General features: G+C 34.4%; 1 protein-coding gene across 2 annotated transcripts in view; it reads right to left on the reverse strand.

The window, feature by feature from the left end:
• LOC145733478 (uncharacterized) overlaps positions 1-27,352 on the reverse strand; it is a 242,926-nt gene that overhangs the window by 168,457 nt on the left and 47,117 nt on the right. The window contains exons 2-5 of one of the 2 annotated variants that reach the window (XM_081986323.1): positions 23,729-24,577; positions 12,243-12,318; positions 11,733-11,847; positions 7,600-7,792 (exon numbers count right to left, since the gene is read on the reverse strand). In XM_081986323.1, coding sequence (XP_081842449.1) covers positions 7,600-7,792; positions 11,733-11,847; positions 12,243-12,318; positions 23,729-24,511 — 1,167 coding nt within the window. In that variant the 5' untranslated portion in view covers positions 24,512-24,577. The remainder of the gene's footprint in view (positions 1-7,599; positions 7,793-11,732; positions 11,848-12,242; positions 12,319-23,728; positions 24,578-27,352) is intronic. The other variant, XM_081986324.1, reaches the window with a different exon arrangement.

Consider the following 27,352-nt stretch of genomic DNA (forward strand, 5'->3'; position numbering starts at 1 on the left):
ATATTCGATCGTGTTACGGTTAGCACAAGATGAAAGAAGAGTTTAAGGAAAATATTTTGAGATTTCTTCAGTCGTGCATACCCCAAAAATGACGAAAAAACGAAATTTTTTAAAACTTTGAAGCAATTTGAAAAAAAAGTCGAATATCTCAGAAACGGTTAGAGTTACGGAAATCTTATAAGAGAGCAAAAATGTTCAGAATAACTTTCTCCACTTAATAAACTAGGTTTACTGTCACTTAGGACCAGGTAAACGCAGTCACAACTGGCAGAACGTTTAATTCAAATTTAACGGTTTTTCTTTTTTGTTTTTTTGAACACTCTGTATATATTCGATCGTGTTGCGGTTAGCACGAGGTGAAAGCGCAAAAAAGGACAAACATTTAGAGTTTTTTGCAGTCTCTAAAATAAAAAAATACCCGAGATACAGAAATTTCAAAAAACTTGAAGAAATTCCAAAAAAAATGAAAAAAGAAAGTCGAATATCTCAGAAACGGTTAGAGTTACGGAAATCTTACAAGAGACCAAAAATGTTCAGAATAACTTTCTCCACTTAATAGACTAGGTTTACTGTCACTTAGGACCAGGTAAACGCAGTCACAACTGGCAGAACGTTTAATTCAAATTTAACGGTTTTTCTTTTTATTTTTTGAACACCCTGTATATATTCGATCGTGTTGCTGTTAGCACAAGGTTAAAGCGCAAAAAAGGACAAACATTTGGAGTTTTTAGCGGTCTCTAAAATACAAAAAATACCCGAGATACAGAAATTTCAAAAAACTTGAAGAAATTCCAAAAAAAAATAAAAAAGGAAGTCGAATATCTCAGAAACGGTTACAGTTACGGAAATCTTATAAGAGACCAAAAATGCTCAGAATAACTTTCTCCACCTAATAGACTAGGTTTACTGTCACTTAGGACCAGGTAAACGCAGTTACAACTGGCAGAATGTTTAATTCAAATTTAACGGTTTTTCTTTTTATTTTTTGAACACCCCGTATATATTCGATCGTGTTGCGGTTAGCACGAGATTAAAGCGCAAAAAAGGACAAACATTTGGAGTTTTTCGTGATCTCTAAAATACAAAAAATACCCTAGATACAGAAATTTCAAAAAATTTGAAATAATTTCAAAAAAGATGAAAAAAGAAAGTCGAATATCTCAGAAACGGTTAGAGTTACGGAAATCTTACAAGAGACCAAAAATGTTCAGAATAACTTTCTCCACTGAATAGACTAGGTTTACTGTCACTTAGGACCAGGTAAACGCAGTCACAACTGGCAGAACGTTTAATTCAAATTTAACGGTTTTTCTTTTTTGTTTTTTTGAAGACACTGTATATATTCGATCGTGTTACGGTTAGCACAAGATGAAAGAAGAGTTTAAGGAAAATATTTTGAGATTTCTTCAGTCGTGCATACCCCAAAAATGACGAAAAAACGAAATTTTTTAAAACTTTGAAGCAATTTGAAAAAAAAGTCGAATATCTCAGAAACGGTTAGAGTTACGGAAATCTTATAAGAGAGCAAAAATGTTCAGAATAACTTTCTGCACTCAGTAATTTAGAATTACACCCACTTAGAACTGGGTAAACGCGATCACATTTAGTTTTTAATTAAATTCTTTCTGGAACATCCCTGTTCGTTAGATACTTAAATAACCACACATTTTTTGGTTTTCGTGTGTTTTGCTGCAAATTATCTAAACATTTTGCATTTTCGCAAACACTCTGCACTTGAATTGACTTTAATAATAAATATTGTGACCGTACTATGTCGATTTTAACCAAATTGAACGTTCAAAACGCATTAAATCAGGGGTAATAACATACCGCATTCGACTTGTCAACTCTAATTAACGTTTCAATGAAAGCATTGCAACAGCACAATAATTAGATCTTTGGAATTTAACCGCAAGCATTGATTAAACTCACTCTAGCTGGACCTCTATTAGCTTGCTTGAGTAATGCTTATGTGGAGGTTTCTCTCAACTAAACTGCTCGTCAAACAGAATGGGACAGCAATAGTATATTTCATTACCAGTACAGAAATGAGGATTTTTCCGTGGGAAGTCATGCAAGAACGGAAAATCCATTTCTGGACGAGTAATGAACGATATTTTTTATTATACTTAGGTACCTGAAATCAACATAAACAAAAAATATCGCAAAAAATTATTAAGAAAATCGGGAATATTTATTTTTATTTTTAAAACAGTAAAAATGTAAGTACATACAACTCAAATTAACAAAAAAAATACAAGTAGGTAATTCTAAGAAAATTAATTTTGGACATAACCGTTATTATTAATAGTAATATTTATTGTACAATTCGTATTATTGTTGAAGCTCAATTCCTTTTGCATTTCTTTTTGTTGAACTAAAGACTCTGCTAAAGATGTTGAAGCGGAGTGTTCGTGTGTGCTTTGGTTCTCTTGATTGACTGTTACAGATGTTGTAGTTTCCAAGTTACAAGGGCTAAACAACTTCCGTGATACTTCAATTTTTCTTTGTATGGACTCTTCTATATATCCTTCTGCTACATTGGAGGAAAGCCATCCTCCGTGTCTTTTCAAAGTGAGCAAATAACCGCCGTTTTCCACCAACATGGTTGCCGAAGAGCGCCTTAGCCCATGTCCGGTATATTCTTCGGGATTTTTTAGTTTTAGGTATTTTGCAACAAGTTTTGGAATACCACTGATAGTATGGCACCCAACATGTTGAGCGTAACATCTTTGGTTTCGGTATGCAACAAATAATCTTCTACTCTCCATATGTTTAGGGCGGAGATCTGCGTATTTACGGTAAATTGTACAGGGATCGAATTTGCAATTTTCATTGGTAATGGTAAAACTTCTTGACCTGTGAGTTTTTCCATCTCGTCAGAACACGACAAGGAAACGCCCATTATCTTCCACATCATCTAAACTCAAACGTATTAAATCATCTCTGCGGCATGCACCGAAGATGCCAAACACTAAAATTACTTTTGCTAGTTGATATTCTCCATCTGAAGTTTCACATAAAAATTTGGTTACTTGTTCTGCTGTAAGAATCTTGGATTTCTTTGGTATATATCCTACAGTTTGTCGTTTCAAAAAAGCAATCGTTTTTGGATATTGATGGTGAGTATTTTCTTTTATTGCCAAACAACTCTTTAACATAGAGAATCGACTCTTTTCAGAAAAATATACTAAAAGAATATCGTCACTCACAATTTTGATTCGTTTCTGAGTCCGCCATTCGGTAAAACTGTTATATTCTTGTTCATATCTCAACCTGGATTTCACTCGTAATAAATCTGCACTCACTTCTACCGCTCGTTGTAAGATATTTTCGGGAATATCCCGATTTTCTTCACAATCTGAATTCATTTTTGCAAAATGTAATAAATCACCGCCTTCTGTACAAGAAAGCCAAGAAGGTGAATGCCAAAAATTCCAATATGGCCGAAATAGTGGTTGACAGTTTGCATTTGTTTGTATTGTGGAAATTGAGTTTTTCCATGATTAAATCAATTTTTAAGGTTTAAAGTCAAGACTTGGGATTACTTGCCCAAGTAATTTTTGTTTGCTATTATACAGGGTGGACCATAAGTAATGGGACATAGAGCTACAGCATATTCCTGACATCAAAATAATACGATTTAGCTGAATTGTCCTATACCGAAAGTTAATATTAAGAAAGATACAGGGTGTGAAAGTTGAAATTTTATTTTAGCTTTTTTGTCATATCTTCACGGTCTTTTGATATAAATTACTGAAAGTTGGTATAAAGGGGTTTTAGCAGGCGTAAAATACGATGCTTTCATTTGTTTTGTAGTAGCTGATAGGGGGCGCTAGCGGTAACCATCTCCGTCCCTTCAAGAGGCTCAAACTTTTTTTTACGGAACTGAAACGGCGGTGAAACGGACTTCAAAATATGATTCTAAGATGTTTTCTACGTAAAAAAGGTATACTTGTTGTAAGTCTTAAAAGTCGACCGTTTTCGAGTTATTTAATCTTTTATTATTGCATGCATTTACATGTACAGCAGATTTTAATTACTATTTTTTTTTAAATTCTAAGTAGGATTTGATACAAAAACAAAAAGGGCGTTCATAACAACTAGCTTTATTTTAAAGTTTACAAACATTTTTTAAACGGTCAAATTTACATACAGAAACTGTTATGTGTGTAACTTAAGGGTATACAGCACATATCGTATTAACATACGACAATGCATGCAATAATAAAACATTAAATAACTCGAAAACAGTCAACTTTTAAGACTTACAACAAGTATACCTTTTTTACATAGAAAACATCGTAGAATCATGTTTTGAGAGCATATGGTCGTTTCAGTTCCGTAAAAAAAAGTTAGAGTCTCTTGAAGGAACGGATATGGTTGCAGCTAGCGCCCCTTATCAGCTACTACAAAACAAATGAAAGCATCGTATTTCCCGCCTGCCAAAACCCCTTTATACCAACTTTCAGTAATTTATATCAAACGACCGTGAAGATATGATAAAAAAACAAAAATAAAATTTCAACTTTCACACCCTGTATCTTTCTTAATATTAATTTTCGGTATAGGACAATTCAGCTAAATCGTATTATTTTGATGTCAGGAATATGCTGTAGCTCTATGTCCCATTACTTATGGTCCACCCTGTATATTGTTGTTTATATGTTTATTGTTCTAGTGAAAGTGTAGTTTGTGTTCATTTTATTGTGTTATCACTATTGTTATTGTTCCTTCATTGTTCTATAATTTGTTGTTGGTTTTTTAACTTAAATTCTATTGCCTCTACAATATGCCGTCCACTTGTTGTTTGCCAAATTGTAAAAGCAATTTAGTAAAAGGCCCAAAAGTGTCAGTCTTTTACTTTCCAAAAGACCCTGCTCGAACCCAACAGTGGTTGAAAGCTTTGAAGTGGAATGATTTTACTCCAACACAATACTCAGTGGTCAGTACAATATGCCTTCTCATTCAGTAAACTTATTGCCTCTTACATACATAGATATGTGAGTTACATTTTGAGGCCGCCTGCATTTTGAGAGCAACAAAGGTTTAAAAGGAAGAAACAGGACAGCTTTTAGAAGTTCCATTGGCACATTTACATTTTAAAAGAAAGGTCTTGGTAATAATATAAAACCCATTTACCAGTTTTGCTTACCTAGCTTCAAGGATTTCCAAATTTTCTTTGATTGAGCAGTTTTCACATTAGTTTGTTGTACTTTCCAGGACAAAGGGTTCTAACCAAACTTGCTTTGGCTGGACTTTATTGGGTATAAAAAACCATAACTATACATATCTGGATCAGGAATGAAGCGTTCTTTGATTTTTCACTCACAACTTCTAATCAACTACACGAAAAAATAAAAAAAAACATATTTTCTACTGCATCTGCATAGGTTTGTGTACAAAACGAAAACCGCTAACGCCGCCATTAAAAGTGACATTCTAGGCTTTCTTGTACAGAGGGCGGTGTATAGACACATTACTCGTTTCTTTTTTTTCTTCGGGTTGCCATAGGATATCTAGTATCATGGATATCTATGTTTATTATTAAGCGCACGGAAAGAGGGATCGGGAAAAAATTTCCGTGCGCTGTTCCGAAAATGTCATGTTTACTGTATTTTATAAACAGTTGAAAATGTAGTATTTTCTGTTAAGTATAATAAAAAATGTTTTTCACTCGATTTTAATAGACTTTTTAAGGATTAAAAGGGATTTTCTTCCTCTTTCTGATGACCTTAAAGATCTTTGTGAAAGTTGTCACGGATCCGAGTGTACAGGGTGTGACTGAGCTATGGTCAAAAAATGAAAAATTTGGTCCTACGCCAGTTACAGTACACTTACGGATAAAACTTATACATGCACATACAAATATGAAATAACATACAAAACTGACGCTCACTTTTGAAAAAGGAATAATTAAAATATTCCTCCTCCGAAGAGAAGAACCTGCTTGACCGCCCTCTCAAAAGCACAACCCTCCATTGTCCTGATGCAATAAGGAAGCTTATTGTAATATCGTAAATTAGGACAATTGTTAGCAGAGACTTGAAGTCCCCTACTTAAATGCCAATGGAAATGTTAAGCAAATCCTTAAAATGCTGTCTATAACAATCTCTAAGCCTCAACATGATTCGGATAGCTCTCTTTTGGAGCAGGAAGATTCGAACAGAATGAGCAGAGCCACCCCAAACTGCTATACCATACCGGATTTTCGAGTGGAACAATGCAAAATAAGCACTTCTTAGGACTTTTACTTCTAATTGTGTCTCTCTCAGATGTAACATAAATATGAAGAGTTTATTGGAAAGGCAGTCAACATGCGCCTTCCAGCTCAAACGATCATCAATGAGACGGTATTACCCTTGTCCGAAGGACACGTTGTCCGAAGTAGAAAGAATCAACTCTTGAGTGTGATTTAAGACTAATTTATTATTAGAAAACCAAGACTCGACTCTGGTTTGAACCTCCCCAGAACGAAACAACAGCTCCGAGAGTGTAGCCCCGCTAGACATAACGGTTGTGTCGTCCGCGAACAGATAGCCATTGGAGGGCTTTAAATGAACAATAATTAATGTAGATTCAATTCAATGCAATTCTGAGCTGGCAACACCGTAAAGGCTAGTGGACACCTGTCAAAATTAGTCACGTGACTTTTAAAATGTAATTTAAGCGCTAAAAATATAGTAAATCACATTAAGACAGTTGTCAAAACTTAAATTGTAGGAAGAGACACACCACTTGACTTTGATAATGTAATTTTGAACGTGCAACACTGTAAAGACTAATTGACACCTGTCAAAATTAGTCACGTGACTTTTAAAATGTACTTTAAACGTTAAAACATTGATGAATTAAGTTTAGACAGTTGCAAAACTTTAAATTGTAAGAGACAGGTCACGTGACTTTGATTATTAGATTTTTTGAGCTTACAGCACGATTGAGGCCATTTGACATCTGTCAGAATTAATCACGTGGCTTTTAAAATGTAGTCTAAACGTTGAAAAGTTGGTAAATCAAATCTATAGACAGTTGCAAAAGTTGAAATTGTAAGAGACGTGTCACGTGAGTATCAATACAATTTTGACAGTTTTGACATACAAACGTGTCAACTGGCAAAATTGGTTCACATGGTCATATGAAACGTAAAGTTTACTAAATTTGGATGCCAAAATGCTGACAAACTGTCAATTACCACACCATTAAGCTATAAAAGCAAAAAAGAATGATGCCCAAAAAAGCAATACAGTTCTAATTTTATGTAAATTTATGAAATTATTTATTATTATTATTTTTTTATTATTTTATTTATTTTATTTTTACTTTTTTTATTTATTTATTTTTTTTCAAGTTTATGAACTTTCCTGGTTGTGACTTATTCTACAAATATTTTCAAAATTTTGTTCGTTTTGTGATCAGCAAAAAAGCAGACGTAATAATAGTAATTTAAGAGGATTTTCAATGTACAAAGAAGTAGTAGAACGAAAACAAAATTAAAAAAAAAACTTAAAAAAATCTGGGGAATTTGAGTGAAATCTGGCATCTTTTTTGGTGGAAAGTTGGCAACACTGTTTATATAACTTTTACAGCACATTTACATACCGTTCGAATGTTTTCATCACGTCTACCTTCCAGGAAAGTAGAAGGAGGTCTGATTTTTTGTCTGGACGCATTGTGACGTCTCAGTTTCACGTCACTTCCAGTACTGCTGCCGCCGCTGCTATTTGACCGAAAACTGTCATTGTCCAAGCCGCCATCTTCTGACGTCACACTCTGCTCCCGATGACGGCTACCGCTACAAAACAGAAGAAACGCGAATTTATTACAACATTAAAATTGACTACAATACAGCAAATGTTTTAGTAGGTCAATTTTTATGTTCCAGTGAGTACATTTTTATAAAATTTGACTGTTTATCAAGGTTTTGACATTGAAAATTGACTACAATAATTGCAAATAGTTTAGCAAGTCAATTTTTATAAAATTTGACAGTTTTTTAACGCTTTTACCTGGAAAATTGACTAGAATGACTGAAAATGAGACTGTTTTTTAATGCTTTAGTTTAGAAAATTGACTAGAATCACTGGAAATGGTCCAGTAAGTAAATTGTCATTAAATTTTACGTTTTTTTCAAGATTTTAAAGTTTGAAAATTGACTACAATACTGCAAATCTTCTAGGGAGTAAATTTTTATAAAATTTCACTGTTTTTTAACACTTTTACCTGGAAAATTGACTAGAATGACTGAAAATGATACAGTAAGTCATTTTTTATAAAATTTGACTGCTTTTCAAGGTTTTGACATTGAAAATTGACTAGAATGATTGCAAATAGTTTAGCAAGTCAATTTTTATTAAATTTGACTGTTTTTTAACGCTTTTACTTAGAAAATTGACTAGAATCACTGGAAATGGTCCAGTAAGTGTATTTTTATAAAATTTGACTGTTTTTCAAGGTTTTGACATTGAAAATTGACTAGAATGATTGCAAATAGTTTAGCAAGTCAATTTTTATTAAATTTGACTGTTTTTTAACGCTTTTACTTGGAAAATTGACTAGAATCACTGAAAATGGTCCAGTAAGTAAATTGTCATTAAATTTTACGTTTTTTTCAAGATTTTAAAGTTTGAAAATTGACTACAATACTGCAAATCTTCTAGGGAGTAAATTTTTATAAAATTTCACTGTTTTTTAACGCTTTTACCTGGAAAATTGACTAGAATCACTGAAAATGGTCCAGTAAGTGTATTTTTATAAAATTTAACTGTTTTTCAAGGGTTTGACATTGAAAATTGACTAGAATGATTGCAAATAGTATAGCAAGTCAATTTTTATTAAATTTGTCTGTTTTTTAACGCTTTTACCTGGAAAATTGACTAGAATCACTGAAAATGGTCCAGTAAGTCAATTTTTATAAAATTTAACTGTTTTTCAAGGTTTTGACATAGAAAATTGACTAGAATGATTGCAAATAGTTTAGCAAGTCAATTTTTATTAAATTTGACTGTTTTTCAATGCTTTGGCTTGGAAAATTGACTAGAATCACTGGAAATGGTCCATTAAGTGTATTTTTATTAAATTTGACTGTTTTTCAAGGTTTTGACATTGAAAATTGACTGGAATAATTGAAAATAGTTCAGTAAGTAATTTATCATAAAATTTCACGGTTTTTTACGGTTTTGACCTTTAAAAATTGACTACAATACTTCAAATGTTTTAGTAAGTCAATTTGTACAAAATTCTACTGTTTTTTCGAGGTTTTCACATTGAAAATTGACTAGAATGACTGAAAATGGTCCAGTAAGTTCATTTTCATAAAATGTTACTATTTTCCATAATTTTGACAATAAAAATGGACTAGAATAAGTGGAAATAGCCGACTAAATCAGTTTTTTTAATTATATTTGACTTTTTCTTAGCGTTTTGACCTTAAAAAGTGACTCGCACGACTGAAAAACAGTGTCAAGCCACTTTTCAAAAAAATTTACTATTTTTTAATGTTTTGGCCTTAAAAATCCACCAAAACGACTGCAAATACTTTTTTATAATATTTAGAAAAAACTAGTTTGATGCAATCAATTTTGAAATCAGTTGAAATTATGGTTTAAAATTTGAACGCCCTGTAACTCGGTTATTTTTGGGAGTTCAGGGAGGTTGAACCACTCAAATTAACCGTCTCGAGCTCCTCTTTCCAGTGGTGGTGAGCAAAAAATCTGAAAAAATCTGAAAAATTGCGTACAGAATGGCCAAAAACAGTCAATCATCATAATTTTTATGCACACCCTGTATACTGTAAGCAAAAACGGTCCTGCAAACTTATGGTGTTGGGTTAAGGAGTTGATTAGAAACATTTTTGATCTTTTGCAATTTTGTTGTAACTTTGAGTGTTTTTGAGTTATTTAAGTAAAACTGGTTTGGTGCAACAAATATTTAAAAATTGTGGCCTGAAATTTGAACACGGTTTGAAGGATAGTCAGTAGGACAAAATTGCCTGAAAAACCCACTTGGAGTGAGATAATGACTGTTTTAAGTACATTTTTGGAATCGTCATTAAATTTCCTATCCAATAACCTAAAAAAAACAATACAAAATTTGGTACAGTCAGAGAGAAAAGCGGTGTCAAAGTTTGAACTGCCTGAAACACAGTTTGAAGGAACAGTCAAGGAGAAAATCGCCTGTAAAACCCACTTGGAGTAACAAAATTACTGTTTTAGGCACATTTTTCGAATCCTCATTAAATTTACTATCCAATAACCAAAAAAAAAACATTACAAAATTTGGTACAGTCAGAGAGAAAAGTGGTGTCAAAGTTTGAACTGCCTGAAACACAGTTTGAACGAACAGTCAAGGACAAAATCGCCTGTAAAACCCACTTGGAGTAAGAAAATTACTGTTTTAAGCACATTTTTGGAATCCTCATTAAATTTCCTATCCAATAACCTAAAAAAACATTACAAAATTTGGTACAGTCAGAGAGAAAACGGTGTCAAAGTTTGAACTGTCTGAAACACAGTTTGAATGAACAGTCAAGGACAAAATCGCCTGTAAAACCTACTTGGAGTAAGAAAATTACTGTTTTAAGCACATTTTTGGAATCCTCATTAAATTTCCTATCCAATAACCTAAAAAAACATTACAAAATTTGGTACAGTCAGAGAGAAAACGGTGTCAAAGTTTGAACTGTCTGAAACACAGTTTGAAAAAACAGTCAAGGACAAAATCGCCTGTAAAACCCACTTGGAGTAAGAAAATTACTGTTTTAAGCACATTTTTGGAATCCTCATTAAATTTCCTATCCAATAACCAAAAAAAAACATTACAAAATTTGGTACAGTCAGAGAGAAAACGGTGTCAAAGTTTGAACTGTCTGAAACACAGTTTGAACGAACAGTCAAGGATAAAATCGCCTGTAAAACCCACTTGGAAAAAGAAAATGATTGTTTTAAGCACATTGTTAGAATCCTCATTAAATTTCCTATCTAATAACCTAAAAAAAACATTACAAAATTTGGTACAGTCAGAGAGAAAACGGTGTCAAAATTTGAACTGTCTGAAACACAGTTTGAAAAAACAGTCAAGGACAAAATCGCCTGTAAAACCCACTTGTAGTAAGAAAATTACTGTTTTAAGCACATTTTTGGAATCCTCATTAAATTTCCTATCCAATAACCTAAAAAAACACTACAAAATCTGGTACAGTCAGGGAGAAAAGCGGTGTCAAAATTTGAACTGCCTGAAACACAGTTTGAACGAACAGTCAAGTACAAAATCGCCTGTAAAACCCACTTGTAAAAAGAAAATGATTGTTTTAAGCACATTGTTAGAATCCTCATTAAATTTTCTATCCAATAACCTAAAAAAAACATTACAAAATTTGGTACAGTCAGAGAGAAAACGGTGTCAAAGTTTGAACTGTCTGAAACACAGTTTGAAAAAACAGTCAAGGACAAAATTGCCTGTAAAACCTACTTGGAGTAAGAAAATTACTGTTTTAAGTACATTTTTGGAATCCTCATTAAATTTCCTATCCAATAACCTAAAAAAACACTACAAAATCTGCTACAGTCAGGGAGAAAAGCGGTGCCAAAATTTGAATTGCCTGAAACACATTATTTGTAATTTACTGGTAAAGTAAAATTTAATTTACTTTACCGGTAATTTAAAATTCTTTCCTGTTCTTCAGTGTATTTACTGGAGACAAACAATCTGATTTGATACAAAAATTTGATACTTACTCAAAAATAGCTGGTGCACTCTGATCGGAAGAAAGACAAGAAAGTGGATCAGAAACTGCTTTTCTGCTATACTCGTTTAAGGCTGGTAACGATAGGGCTGGATTCGATTTAAAATCTGAAAGAAACAAATTCATATATCATGTTTGAGTAAAAAAATATTTTTCCCAAAAAACCACTACAATGTATACCCTGTATACTGGAAAAGTAACAATTTTTGCATAATATTTGGATTCCTCTTAAAATTCTGTGTTTGAATCGGTTTTCAGTTGTGCAGATCAATTTTTGATTATTTCGATAACTAAAATTTGTTTTATCTCTAATTTTAATATTCTGTTAAATAAGTTGACAATGCTGTGGTATTTTTTATTTTTTGGTTTTATTGTCCATATTATTATAGTGTTTTTGTTTCTCAAAATCTCGCCATAATGTTAATTAAAGGTACATTTATTCCACCACAAGTATACTCTAACCTATAAACAATTGTAAACTAATTAAAATAACACAACTTACCATTAATTGATCCAAAATCTGGTGTAACTGAGGTATGTCGACAATATAACACAGGTTTTTTGGGTAAGGTGGATCTCTGAAACAATATACAAAAACCTTTAAGTTTTTTGAAATAATAAGCAATGTTCTACAAAAATTATGTAAATACTATAGCAATTTTTATATTATAACATATCTAAACCTGATAGTTGTGTGCAACATCTGGTGACATCTGTACTCAACTCTATGAGTTAGAAAGTACAGATGGCGTTCCAAAATCTAGGAACAGCACCATTAATGCCGCATCATTCGGTAAACACCGATCTGATTGGTTGATCAATTAATGGTTCTAACTCATAGAGTTGAGTACAGATGTCACCAGATGTTGCACACAACTATCATTTCTGGCATCCAGTTGACTATACTGGAACGAAGGTTTTGTTCTTTGGTTATCAAGCCCTATAGCCTCTCTGATGAGCCGTAATACGGCGAAACCGGTCAGAGGATTGGGATTGATAAACAAAAAACAAAACCTCACCATTTTCAACCATATCTAAACCTGTTATTAAGTATTTATTACACTTACAGAAAGCATTTTACCTACGACCGTAAATGTAAATAGGCAATTACGTAATTAAGTATGTTTGTGCATCAATTTGTGCACCCTGTAACTCGGTTATTTCTGGGAGTTCAGGGAGGTTGAGCCACTCAAATTAACCGTTTTGAACTCCCTTTTCCAGTCGTACTAAGCAAAAAATTCTATCCGAAAAATTGCGTACAGGGTGGCCAAAAACAGTCAAACACCATAATTTTTATGCACACCCTGTATACTGGAAGCAAAAACGGTCCTGCAAACGTACAGTGCTGAGTTAAGGAGGTAATTAGGAACATTTTTGATTTCTTGCAAATTTTTCGTCACTTTCACCGTTTCTGAGTTATTTAGTATTAACCGGTTTGATGCAACACAAAAAACACGTGATCATAAAAAACCAGTTTGAAATAAGAAAATTTGCTTAATCAAATTTAGATAGTTAATAAAGCTAAAATTGTAATATACTCGTCACGTGACGTTGATAATGCAATTTTGAGCTTGCACCACTGTAAAGGCCAATTGACACCTGTCAAAAACAGTCACGTGACCATAAAAAACCAGTTTGAAATAACAAAATTTGCTTAATTAAGTTTAGAGAGTTAATAAAGCTAAAATTGTAAAATACTCGTCACGTGACGTTGATAATACAAATATGAGTTTACAACACGGTGTAGACCAGTTGACACCTGTCAAAAACAGTCACGTGACCATAAAAAACCAGTTTGAAATAAGAAAATTTGCTTAATCAAATTTAGACAGTTAATAAAGCTAAAATTGTAAAATACTTGTCACGTGACGTTGATAATGCAATTTTGAGCTTGCACCACTATAAAGGCCAATTGACACCTGTCAAAAACAGTCACGTGACCATAAAAAACCAGTTTGAAATAAGAAAATTTGCTTAATTTAGTTTAGAGAGTTAATAACGCTAAAATTGTAAAATACTCGTCACGTGACGTTGATAATACAATTATGAGCTTGCAACAGTGTAGAAGCCAATTGACACCTGTCAAAAACAGTCACGTGACCATAAAAAACCAGTTTAAAATAGGAAATTTTGCTTAATCAAATTTAGACAGTTGATAAAGCTAAAATTGTAAAATACTCGTCACGTGACGTTGATAATGCAATTTTGAGCTTTCAACACTGTAAAGGCCAGTTGACACCTGTCAAAAACAGTCACGTGACCATAAAAAACCAGTTTGAAATAAGGAAATTTGCTTAATCAAATTTAGACAGTTAATAAAGCTAAAATTGTAAAATACTCGTCACGTGACGTTGATAATGCAATTTTGAACTTGCAACACTGTAAAGGTCAGTTGACACCTGTCAAAAACAGTCACGTGACCTTAAAAACCAAGTTTTAAATAAGAAAATGTACTTAATCAAATTTAGACAGTTGATAAAGCTAAAATACTCGTCACGTGACCTTGATAATGCAATTTGGAGCTTACAACACTGTAAAGGCCAGTTGACACCTGTCAAAAACGGTCACGTGCCCATAAAAAACCAATTTGAAATAAGAAAATTTACTTAATCAAATTTAGACAGTTGATAAAGCTGTTTTTCACTCATTTGAGTTGAAATTTTTACTGAATACTCCTCTGACTCTAGGGAATCTACCAGTAGAAGAAAAAATTCAAATTAACGGTCAATAACGTCAATTCTGTTGGAAAATCGCGTTTTCTCGAATTCAAACGCTGTTTTTCACTCATTCGAGTTGAAATTTTTACTGAATACTCCTCTGACTCTAGGGAATCTACCAGTAGAAGAAAAAATTCAAATTAACGGTCAATAACGTCAATTCTGTTGGAAAATCGCCTTTGTAAAATACTCGTCACGTGACGTTGATAATGCAATTTGGAGCTTACAACACTGTAAAGGCCGGTTGACACACTTTCCACCCGGGTAAATGTCACTTTCCACCCGGGTGAATGTCAATATGCGTTTTGTCATATCTGGGCTTACTTTTTATCGTTAAGAGACTGTGCCGAAGAGAGAACTACCTAATCTCTCGACAGAAATCAAACACTTTCCACCTGAGTATGTAATATACTATTAATGCAACGATATTTATTTTAATCTTTTTGGCAAACCAGGTTTTTATTTTTGGCACTGTATCGTATCCAAATCTGTTCATTGAGATGTCGGACGAAATAGTTAAAATTTAATGCGAACATAAATAATATGAGGATTTCGTCCCGGATATTAATACACGATATTGACCTAAAGGAAACTTTTCTACACCATAAATATTGTATAATAATAGCCTGGTAAACATAGTTTTCCGCTTTTATTATTATAATACCAATTACGAAAAGTTGTTTTCCTCGAAAATACGAATTATCGTGTTGCTATTTTTTGCGAAAGCTTTTAATAAAATATAAACAGCAATCGTTACTTGACGACTTGATTAATAATAACCTAACCAAGGAATCGGATTTTGACAGTTGACGCTGCACTGACAGACTCGAATACTCGTCAGCTAAACCATCCTGCAGTGCAAACACTCATGGAGGTATAACAAGCAGTTCAATTACTTTGAAATGGTTTTGCAGTAATTTAACTACGTCGCGATGCAGTGGAAGTGGTTGGAAAAGGTTGTGACGTATCTGTCAACTGGAAAACTGTCTTAACATCACGTGATAAGTGTCAGATACGTCAAAACTGTCAAATTTATTCCATTAAACACGTGAGACTGTAAAATCATAGTTTTTTTCGGAAAAAAGAGACCAGATCGTTGTAACAGCAACATGGTTGGTATATTGACAGTTGTGACGTATCTGTCAACTCAAAAACTGTCTTAACATCACGTGGTAAGTGTCAGATACGTCAAAACTGTCAAATTTATTCCATTAAACACGAGAGACTGTAAAATTGTGGTTTTTATCGAGAAGAAGAGATCATGTGGTTTTAATAGAAATATTGTTGGTAATATGACAATTGTGACGTATCTGTCAACTAGAAAACTGACTTAACATCACGTGGTTAGTGTCAAATACGTCAAAACTGTCAAATTTATGCCATTAAACACGTGAGACTGTAAAATAATAGTTTTTTTCGGAAAAAAGAGATCAGATCGTTGTAACAGCAACATGGTTGGTATATTGACAGTTATGACGTATCTGTCAACTCAAAAACTGTCTCAGCATCACGTGGTAAGTGTCAGATACGTCAAAACTGTCAAATTTATTCCATTAGACACGTGAGACTGTAAAATAATAGTTTTTTTCGGAAAAAAGAGATCAGATCGTTGTAACAGCAACATGGTTGGTATATTGACAGTTATGACGTATCTGTCAACTCAAAAACTGTCTCAGCATCACGTGGTAAGTGTCAGATACGTCAAAACTGTCAAATTTATTCCATTAAACACGTGAGACTGTAAAATAATAGTTTTTTTCGGAAAAAAGAGATCAGATCGTTGTAACAGCAACATGGTTGGTATATTGACAGTTATGACGTATCTGTCAACTCAAAAACTGTCTCAGCATCACGTGGTAAGTGTCAGATACGTCAAAACTGTCAAATTTATTCCATTAAACACGTGAGACTGTAAAATAATAGTTTTTTTCGGAAAAAAGAGATCAGATCGTTGTAACAGCAACATGGTTGGTATATTGACAGTTATGACGTATCTGTCAACTCAAAAACTGTCTCAGCATCACGTGGTAAGTGTCAGATACGTCAAAACTGTCAAATTTATTCCATTAAACACGTGAGACTGTAAAATCATAGTTTTTTTCGGAAAAAAAGGATCAGATCGTTGTAACAGCAACATGGTTGGTATATTGACAGTTATGACGTATCTGTCAACTCAAAAACTGTCTTAATATCACGTGGTAAGTGTCAGATACGTCAAAACTGTCAAATTTATTCCATTAAACACGTGAGACTGTAAAATCATAGTTTTTTTCGGAAAAAAGAGATCAGATCGTTGTAACAGCAACATGGTTGGTATATTGACAGTTATGACGTATCTGTCAACTCAAAAACTGTCTCAGCATCACGTGGTAAGTGTCAGATACGTCAAAACTGTCAAATTTATTCCATTAAACACGTGAGACTGTAAAATCATAGTTTTTTTCGGAAAAAAAGGATCAGATCGTTGTAACAGCAACATGGTTGGTATATTGACAGTTGTGACGTATCTGTCAACTCAAAAACTGTCTTAATATCACGTGGTAAGTGTCAGATACGTCAAAACTGTCAAATTTATTCCATTAAACACGAAAGACTGTAAAATTGTGGTTTTTATCGAGAAGAAGAGATCATGTGGTTTCAATAGAAATATTGTTGGGAATATATATCAATTGTGACGTATCTGTCAACTAGAAAACTGACTTAACATCACGTGGTTAGTGTCAAATACGTCAAAACTGTCAAATTTATTCCATTAAACACGTGAGACTGGACTCTCGTCTGCAGCTAATAGCCCATGAACAGCAGGCACATGTTCTTGGAGCAAGTCCAAAATTGTTCATTTTACTTGTGATTTGCACTGAATTTCTGTAAACACCGGGTCTACTGCAATCCCTATGCCTCGTTTAATGACACCTCATTATTTTCAACCATACAAGAGGAGGAATCGCCTGTTACCTCTGAAACCTCATCAAATTTTGCAAGAAGCAGTTCAAAACAGCCCAACTTTGAAAATGTGACTGAAACATTGACAAATGATCAGTTCCAAGAACTGATGGCACGTCTGACTATGGTTCCACAGCAAAAGAAGCAATGTGTATAGGAATGCTCCTCGATGGCTTTGCTGCTACATGGTTTCGTGGTGTTAAAGGTACTATATTCACCTGGAATGAAGCTATAGACCTACTGAGAACCACATTTGGTTCTACAAACTACAAAGCCTCCCTATCGTATCCACAGGGGATTATTTAGTCAGGAACAAGACTCGAAAACCAATACTGATGTTTTTCTATGCAAAGCTCGTGCTATATTAACACATTTACCTGAGGACACACTACCTGAACCTGTACAGTTAGACATGGTGTATGATCTACTTCACCAGAAAATCAAGTACCTAGAGAATCAGTTAATGAACTTCTGAAGCAAGCTCCACTGGCTGAAGAGAGTATTGTTCCTAATGAACCTAAACCTACTGAAACAGCTTTCAAAGACTAGAAAAGGTGTTCTTATTGCAAGAATCTGGGATATTTAAGAGAAGAATGCCGAACAGACCAACCGCTGTTAGTACTGGACCTCCTTCTGTGTCCTGTTATGGATGTGGCGCACCTGTAGCCGACCATTGGTTCCAGTAAAAATTGCAACTCATTTTGGCAATGCATACATAGATACAGGGACAAAATTTAGTATTGCTGGTTCAAAATTAACTCAACTGTCACTCCAAGATGAAATTCCATAGACAATCCTAGACAACCTCTTGCAAGAACAGTCACAGGATACAAGATTGAAATTCCCTTTATCCTGCAGAACAAAGCTCTGACAATCAATATTTTGGGTGTGCCTACCAGTACTTACCATTTTGGTGAAAATTGTGACCAATCCTACTAGTTGAAAGAAGAGAATGCAGTTAGTCTCTCTGTAAACCTTGTGGAAGTGTCACCTACAGCTTTAGGAGACACTGAGGCTCCAGCACACTTGCAATGGATGAAAAGAAGCAGCTAAATGATTTTCTGACAACAAATCAGTATTATACATGTATAGTATACTTTTATTTTCAGTATATCAGTATACTGAAAATAAAAGTACCTACACCTTATCGCATGTCTGAACAGAAAAAGCAACTTCTTCCTACTTGAAGCTGGAGTGATTGAAGACAGCGATCACCTGTTGTGTTGCTACCAACAAAAGATGGAGGTATAAGGCTCACAGTTGACTATAGAAAGCTTAATGGTGTGACCAGAGCTGACCGATATGCCCTACCCAGAATATATGATCTTCTCCATGAGGCCAAAAGAATACCACCAAATCAAGATAAAACACACGCATGCCCTTTGGTCTAACTACAGCCCCAGCTACGTTCCAGAGGATGATGGACAGGTTCCGATCAGGACTTCCTGAGGTTTTCATGTTGGTGTACCTAGACATAGGCGATTTAACGACGATTTGCTCTTTTTGCTGTGATCCAGTGCGATATGTTGGACATCTAATAACCCCACAGGAACGTGAGGCATTAGCAGTTGTCTGGGCAGTACAGAAGTTCCGTGGTTATATCGAAAACTCTATATTTTAATATTTAATAAGTGTATTTTATAGCTTTACGGCTTCATGGAACAGATTTTGACAGATGACACTTTGATGACATTACGGCGTACATGTCTAGTAATCAATATTTGCTTAGAAAACTGTCAAAATTACACTCATGGAAGTGTTAAACCACATCAAACTGATTCTGCTAGTGTTTCTATAGTTTTGCAGTTTTATAGCTTCACGGAATGGTCTTTGACAGATGACACGACGATGATCACGTGACGTTGAGCGGGCTACGCTAAGTTGCACCGTTTGGTTGCTAGAGGGCGTCAAAGTTGATTAAAAATTTTCAAACATTTTTGCAAATATCTCGGAAACTACTAAAGTTAAAGGTTTGAAATTGACCGTTGTTGAACAACGGAGAAACGCAACTTTTCCTTTTCATACAGTTTTTTCAAGAAACATACCGTTTGTCCGAGAAAAATCAAAAACTGTTTCCTTGACAATTTCCAAAGGGTCCCCCCACCAAATTTTAGGAAAAAATTTGTAATTTTTAAATTTTTTTTATGATTGGCCGAATATTTTTAAATTAACGGCACAAACGTGAAGTCAAGTGTCACTTGTCAAAAATAGTCATTTTTTAAGGGTGCCACGCCCTGAAAACTGTCAAAAATTGCAAAAAAAACACTATTTTTTAGGTTAGGTCCGAAACGGTGCCAATTTTCGACAAAACGGACTCAAAATTCGCGTTTTTCAGACCGAAATTAGTTTAAATTGACAACTTTGACAGTTGAATTCCAATATGGCAACTGTCCGTATAGTAGGCAAGGATAATCAGGCATTTTAAGCACAACTTCGGTGCACTTTAGCAAAAAATCGCTAATAACTCGCTTATTTGAAACATTCTGTATCTAGACACTAAATAACAAAAGAAAGATAATGAACGGGGCTATCACGTGACGTTGAGCGGGCTACGCTAAGTTGCACCGTTTGGTCGCTAGAGGGCGTCAAATTTGATTAAAAAATTTCAAACATTTTTGCAAATATCTCGGAAACTACTAAAGTTAGAGGTTTGAAATTTTTTCTATGGATATACAACGGTGAAACGCAACTTTTCCTTTTTATACAGTTTTTTCAAGAAACATACCGTTTGTCCGATAAAAATCAAAAACTGTTTTCTTGACAATTTTCAAAAGGGTCACCGCCCCCCCCCCCCAAATTTTAGGAAAAAAATTTTAATTTTTAAATTTTTTTTTTGATTGGCCGAATATTTTTAAATTAACGGTACAAACGTGACGTCAAGTGTCACTTGTCAAAATAGTCATTTTTTAAGGGTGCCACGCCCTGAAAACTGTCAAAAATTACAAAAAACACTATTTTTTAGGTTAGGTCCGAAACGGTGCCAATTTTGGCAAAACGGGCTCAAAATTCGCGTTTTTCAAACCGAAATTAGTCAAAATGACAACTTTGACAGTTGAAATCCAATATGGCGGCTGTCTGTATAGGAGGCCAGGAAAATCAGGCATTTTAAACACAATTTCGGTGCACTTTAGAATCGCTAATAACTCGGTTATTTGAAACATTCTGTATCTAGACACTAAATAACAAAAGAAAGATAATGAACGGGGCTATCACGTGACGTTGAGCGGGCTACGCTATGTTGCACCGTTTGGTCGCTAGAGGGCGTCAAAGTTGATTAAAAAATTTCAAACATTTTTGCAAATATCTCGCAAACTACTAAAGTTAGAGGTTTGAAATTTTACGTGAAGGTATACAATACAGTTGAAAATTACTTTGGAATGTTTCTGCGATTTTCAAGTGTGTTTTATAGCTTTACGGCTTCACGGAACAGATTTTGACAGATAACACTTTGATGACATTATGGCGTAAATGTCAAGTGAACCATATTTGCTTAGCAAACTGTCAAAATTACACTCATGAAAGTGTTAAACTACTTCAAACTGAACTTGCTAGTGTTTCTATAGTTTTATAGCTTCACGGCATGGTCTTCGACAGCTGACTTTGACAGACAGTGTTTTATAGATTTATAGTTTCATGGAACAGATTTTGACAGTTGACACTGTACTGACAGACTCGAATACTCGTCAGCTAAACCATACCACTATGCAAACAGTCATGAAGGTATAAAACTGCATTACATAAATCACTTTAGAATGGTTCTACAGTATTTCAATTGTATTTTATACTTTTACCGCTTTAAGGAGCAGAATTTTCGGCAATTTGACACTTAAATGACAGACTAAATCCACGTCAACCTAAACTATACTGCTGTGCAAACATGAAGGTATAAAATACAATTACAACCTTTGGTTGTGCAGTTTTCCAACTGTGTTTTATACTTTTTCAGTTTCATGGAATGGATTTTGACAGTTGACCGACAGACAGACAAACCCATGCTGTCAAATATCAAACCAGGGAACCGGGGAACTCTGTCAAGTGTCAAAACTAAACTAATACTGCGTTCGAGAATGCTAAGATAACATACGCTATACGTATTTCCTATCTAACTTAATCCTCGCTTAAAATTAAATTATTCATAGCTTTTATTCCACTTTGTTTTTATAAGTAAATAGGTTTTAGAGCTTTTGCCATCGTATCAACCGGGGTATTTCCAGTAATGTACATTAAAAAGCATTCTGGCCTGGATTAAACACATTAGGTTTATCTCTCTGTTTATGTTTCGAGTGTGTTTCGTATTTACACTGGATTAGGAAAAATCAACAAATAGCATTTTTTTTAAATCATAGTAGTGGTGATTTTGCAACTTTATTCGGTTTCTGATAATAAAGCAAAAAAAATGACAAAAATGCTGCCAAAACTGCAAAATTCATCTCGTTTTGTTAGTGGAAATCAAGAGTTTTTCAGTTGGAACTTTATACTTCTACTGTCTGTATAACTGATATTTGACAGTTTTGTAGTACATGACAAGCGCCCTGTCATACTAGGATGTTTTCACTTTGACATTTTCGACCAAACTGTCAAAACACCGACCATAAAGCTATAAAAACCGTCCTGTATATTGTACCACAAAAAAATGTGTTTCAAGCTCTGAATTTCACAGCTCTACGTCCTGAATTAGCGACGTTTGACACTTTTGACATATAAGTGACAGTTGCCATAGAATACTAGGACTCCTTAATGCGAATATTTATGTCACAACTGTCAAAATATTTTTGCCGTAAAGCTATGGAGTTCATCTCGTTTTTGTTAGTGAAAATCAAGAATTTTTTACTTGGAACTGTATAGCTCTGCAGTCTGTTTAAGCTAAATTTAACAGTTTTGACGTACATGACAGGTGTCACGTGATACTAAGACATGTCAACGTTGCCATATCTACGTCAAATCTGTCAAAACCAGTCGCCGTGAAACTATAAAGTTTGTCTTTGTAAGTGAAAATCAAGAATTTTTTACTTGGAACTGTATAGCTCTACAGTCTGTTTAAGCTAAATTTAACAGTTTTGACGTACATGACAGGTGTCACGTGATACTAAGACATGTCAACGTTGCCATATCTACGTCAAATCTGTCAAAACCAGTCGCCGTGAAACTATAAAGTTTGTCTTTGTAAGTGAAAATCAAGAATTTTTTACTTGGAACTGTATAGCTCTACAGTCTGTTTAAGCTAAATTTAACAGTTTTGACGTACATGACAGGTGTCACGTGATACTAAGACATCTCAACGTTGACATATCAACGTCAAATCTGTCAAAATCACTCGCCGTGAAACTATAAAGTTTTTCTTGTTTTTGTAAGTGAATCAAGAGTTTTGACTTGGAACTTTATATACTTATACTATCTGCATAGGAAATATATTTGACAGTTCTGTGGTACATGACAGTTCTCTGATCATACTAGGACTGTGTAACTTTGTCATTCGAGGCAGAACTGTCAAAAATCCCGACCATAAACAGCTAGAGGGCGTCAAAGTTGATTAAAAATTTTCAAACATTTTTGCAAATATCTCGGAAACTACTAAAGTTAGAGGTTTGAAATTTTTTCTATGTATATACAACGGTGAAACGCAACTTTTCCTTTTTATACAGTTTTTTCGAGAAACGTACCGTTTGTCCGAGAAAAATCAAAAACTGTTTTCTTGACAATTTTCAAAGGGTCCCACCACCAAATTTTAGAAAAAAAACTTTAATTTTTATTTTTTTTTTATTAGCCGAATATTTTTAAATTAACGGTACAAACGTGACGTCAAGTGGCACTTGTCGAAAATGTCATTTTTTAAGGGTGCCACGCCCTGAAAACTGTAAAAAATTACAAAAAACACTATTTTTTAGGTTAGGTCCGAAACGGTGCCAATTTTCGGCAAAACGGACTCAAAATTCGCGTTTTTCAGACCGAAATTAGTTTAAAATGACACCTTTGACAGTTGAAATCCAATATGGCGGCTGTCCGTATAGTAGGCCAGGAAAATCAGGCATTTTAAACAGAATTTCGGTGCACTTTAGCAAAAAATCGCTAATAACTCGCTTATTTGAAACATTCTGTAGCGAGACACTAAATAACAAAAGAAAGCTAATGAATGGGGCTATCACGTGACGTGGAGCGGGCTACGCTAAGTTGCACCGTTTGGCCGCTAGAGGGCGTCAAAGTTGACTGAAATTTTTCACAGTTTTTACTAAATATCTCGGTTTAGGTTAGAGTTTGGCTTACAAAAACTCTGTATTTTCAATATTTAAGGAGATTAACTGGAAAAAAAGGCAAATACAGTAAGACTTACCTTTTCCCTCAGACTCTGCGTTCGTCCAACGAAATTCATTTCACTCCTTCCCGGTTTCAATTGCACTGTCTCTTTATAATTAAACTCATTGAGAGCATCGTAATTAATAAAACTCAAATCATTGTAACTAACACTAAAATCGTTTTCCACTAAAGATTGCAACGATTGGCGCCATTCTAGCACTTTTTTCTCTCCCACCACTTCCCTGATCGTTTTGTCCTTTTTTCGCACATCTCGAAAACTGAGAGAGCGACGAAGAAAAGTGCTGGACCTCTTCAATATCGACGGTTTTTTAGTGTCGCTTCTTAGCTCGACAGCCGAGGAAAATTTCCGAGATTTACTTAAAGGTTGGAAGTTTGGCAACGTGTGAGAAAATTTATCGTACTCCTCTTCGTTTTCTTCAGTTTTTTGGTTTTTCTTGGAAAAGGAAAAAATCGAACTGAATGACAGTTTTTTCTTCTTTTTCTGTTTGGCTTGGAGAGAAGATTTTTGTTCTTCACTTCTCGCTCCCACAAAAGAATTTTGACATTCGACAGGATTGCAATGATCCCAGTTTTCCACCACAATTGTTGTAAACTTGTTACCTTCATGGTTTTCTGCTGATGTTCCCAATTCGGCTTCGAATAAAGCCGCATTAATAACATCACTAAGAATATCTTCCACAATTTTTAATTTACTTATTTCTCTGTTATCCGACATTTTTTCAACTAAAATGCATCGAAATAGTCTTATTGCATCCTTGGAGTCGTCCGTTTTCGAATTGGGACACTTTCCGGAAACCATTCTTGTTCGTTTTTCTCACAAATAGCCTTTTCCAGTCCAATTGGGCCTGTTTTCTTGTCCAGCCATCTGTATGAAACAATCGTACGTTATAATACAGGGTGTCCCTGAACTGGTCACATGAGAGATAATACATCAAAAAAGTAAACTTTGTTTTGGTAAAAATCACAGTCACTTGGTTTTTTGGCTTAAATGACCCGTTTTCAAGATACAGGATGTCCAATTTTACAAAAAACCAGTGGCGCAAATGTTGGGTTGAATAAATTTGACATTTGTGACGTATTTGACAGTTACCACATAACATTAAAACGGTTTTTGAGTTAACGGATACGTCACAACTGTCAATTTAACAGCCATGTTGCTAATACAAAGATCTGAACTCTGACTTTGCAAAATAATATGACTTTTACAGCCTCACGTGTTTAATAGACTACATTTGACAGTTGTGACGTTTCTGAGGCTTACCACGTGACCTTAAGACTGTTTTTAAGTCAACAGATACGTCACAACTGTCAATTTACCAGCCATGTTATCATTATAACCATTTGAACTGTGACTTCACGAAAAAACTGTAATTTTTACAGTCTCACGTGTTTATCGGAACAAATTTGACAGTTGTGACGTATTTGGCAGTTATCACGTGATCATAAGACAGTTTTTAAGTCAAAAGATACGTCACAACTGTCAATTTACCAGCCATGTTATCATTACAACCATTTGATCTGTGACTTCACGAAAAAACTGTAATTTTTACAGTCTCACGTGCTTATCGGAACAAATTTGACAGTTGTGACGTATTTGACAGTTACCACGTGATGTTAAGACAGTTTTTAAGTCAACAGATACGTCACAACTGTCAACATATCAACCATGTTGTCATTACAACCACCTGAACGCTGACTTTGGGAAAAAACTATGACTTTTACAGTTTCACGTGTTTAATGAAACAAATTTGACAGTTGTGACGTGTTTGACAGTTACCACGTGATGTTAAGACAGTTTTTAAGTCAACAGATACGTCACAACTGTCAATATACCAGGCATACTGGCATAACAACAATCTGATCTTTGATTTTGCAAAAAAACTATAATTTTTACAGTCTCACATGTTTATCGGAACAAATTTGACAGTTGTGACGTATTTGGCAGTTACCACGTGATGTTAAGACAGTTTTTGAGATGACAGATACGTCACAACTGTCAACATATCAACCATGTTGTCATTACAACCATCTAATCTCTGACTTTGCATAAAAACTATGACTTTTAACGCCTCACGTGTTAAATACAACAAATTTGACAATTGTGACGTATTTGACACTTACCACGTGACGTTAAGACAGTTTTTAAGTCAACAGATACGTCACAACTGTCAATTTACCAGCCATGTTGCCAATACAACCATTTGATCTGTGACTTCGCGAAAAAACTGTAATTTTTACAGTCTCACGTGTTTATCGGAACAAATTTGACAGTTGTGACGTATTTGGCAGTTACCACGTGATGTTAAGACAGTTTTTGAGATGACAGATACGTCACAACTGTCACTTTACCAGCCATGTTGCCAATACAACCATTTGATCTGTGACTTCGCGAAAAAACTGTAATTTTTACAATCTCACGTGTTTATCAGAACAATTTGACCGTTGTGACGTGTTTGACAGTTACCACGTGATGTTAAGACAGTTTTTAAGTTAACAGATACGTCACAACTGTCATTTTAGCAGCCATGTTGTCATTATAATTTACCATCAGTACAAAAAACAATATTATTTTTTCAACCTTGACACCCTGTATATCGAAAAAAAGGGAACTTATTCTAACATTTTTGGATGCACTATCTCTCCTTAGAGTTTGTAACATCATTTTAGGGACACCCTGTATTACAGGCACAGCATATCACCAGACAATACTTTTGATATAATTACCAACTCGTTTAAATTGTATTTTTCGTGAATAATACGTAAATAATTGAATTAAACCACTTAAGACTTTTACTTTTCTAACTTCATAGAGTGGTGTTTGAACAGTTGGCAGCATTTTTGACACATGGAACTAGTCTGTCTGTCAAAAATCCTGCTCGTGGAGCTCTAAAAACCATTTGATGTGAATTTTAACTGAATGTACTAGTTTTGTCATTTTATAGCTTCATGAAGAAGATTTTTATGGTTTTTAAGTTTTTGAAATTTTCATTAACTTTCCTACCCGGTAACCTAAGAAACACTAAAAAATTTGGTGCAGTCAGGGAAAAAAGCAGTGTCAAAATTTGAACTGCCAGAAACACAGTTGGAAAGAACAGTCAGCGACAAAATTGCCTGTAAAACCCACTTGGAGTGAGAAATTGACGGTTTTAAGCACATTTTTCGAATTCTCATAAAATTTTCTACCAAGTAACATAAAAAACACTAAAAAGTTTAGTACAGTTAGGGAGAAAAGCGGTGTCAAAGTTTGAACTGCCAGAAACACAGTTTGACAGAATAGTCAGGGACAAAATCGCCTGTAAAACCCACTTCGAGTGGGAGAATGATCATTTTAAGCCCATTTTTGGAATCCTCATAAAATTTCCTACCAGGGAATCTCAAAAATACTAAAAAATTTGGTACAGTCAGGGAGAAAAGCGCTATCATAATTTGAACTGCCAGAAACACAGTTTGAAAGAACCGTCAGGGACAAAATCGCCTTTGAAACCCACTTGGAGTATGAAAATTACTATTTTAAGCACATTTTTGGAATTCTCATAAAATTTTCTATCCAATAACCAAAAAAAAAACACTAAAAAATTTGGTACAGTCAGGGAGAAAAGAGGTGTCAAAATTTGAACTGCCAGAAACACAGTTTGACAGA

Source organism: Ips typographus, linkage group LG9 (genome assembly GCF_016097725.1).
Source record: "Ips typographus isolate SLU linkage group LG9, UJ_Ityp_2.0, whole genome shotgun sequence".
Lineage (NCBI taxonomy): Eukaryota > Metazoa > Arthropoda > Insecta > Coleoptera > Curculionidae > Ips > Ips typographus.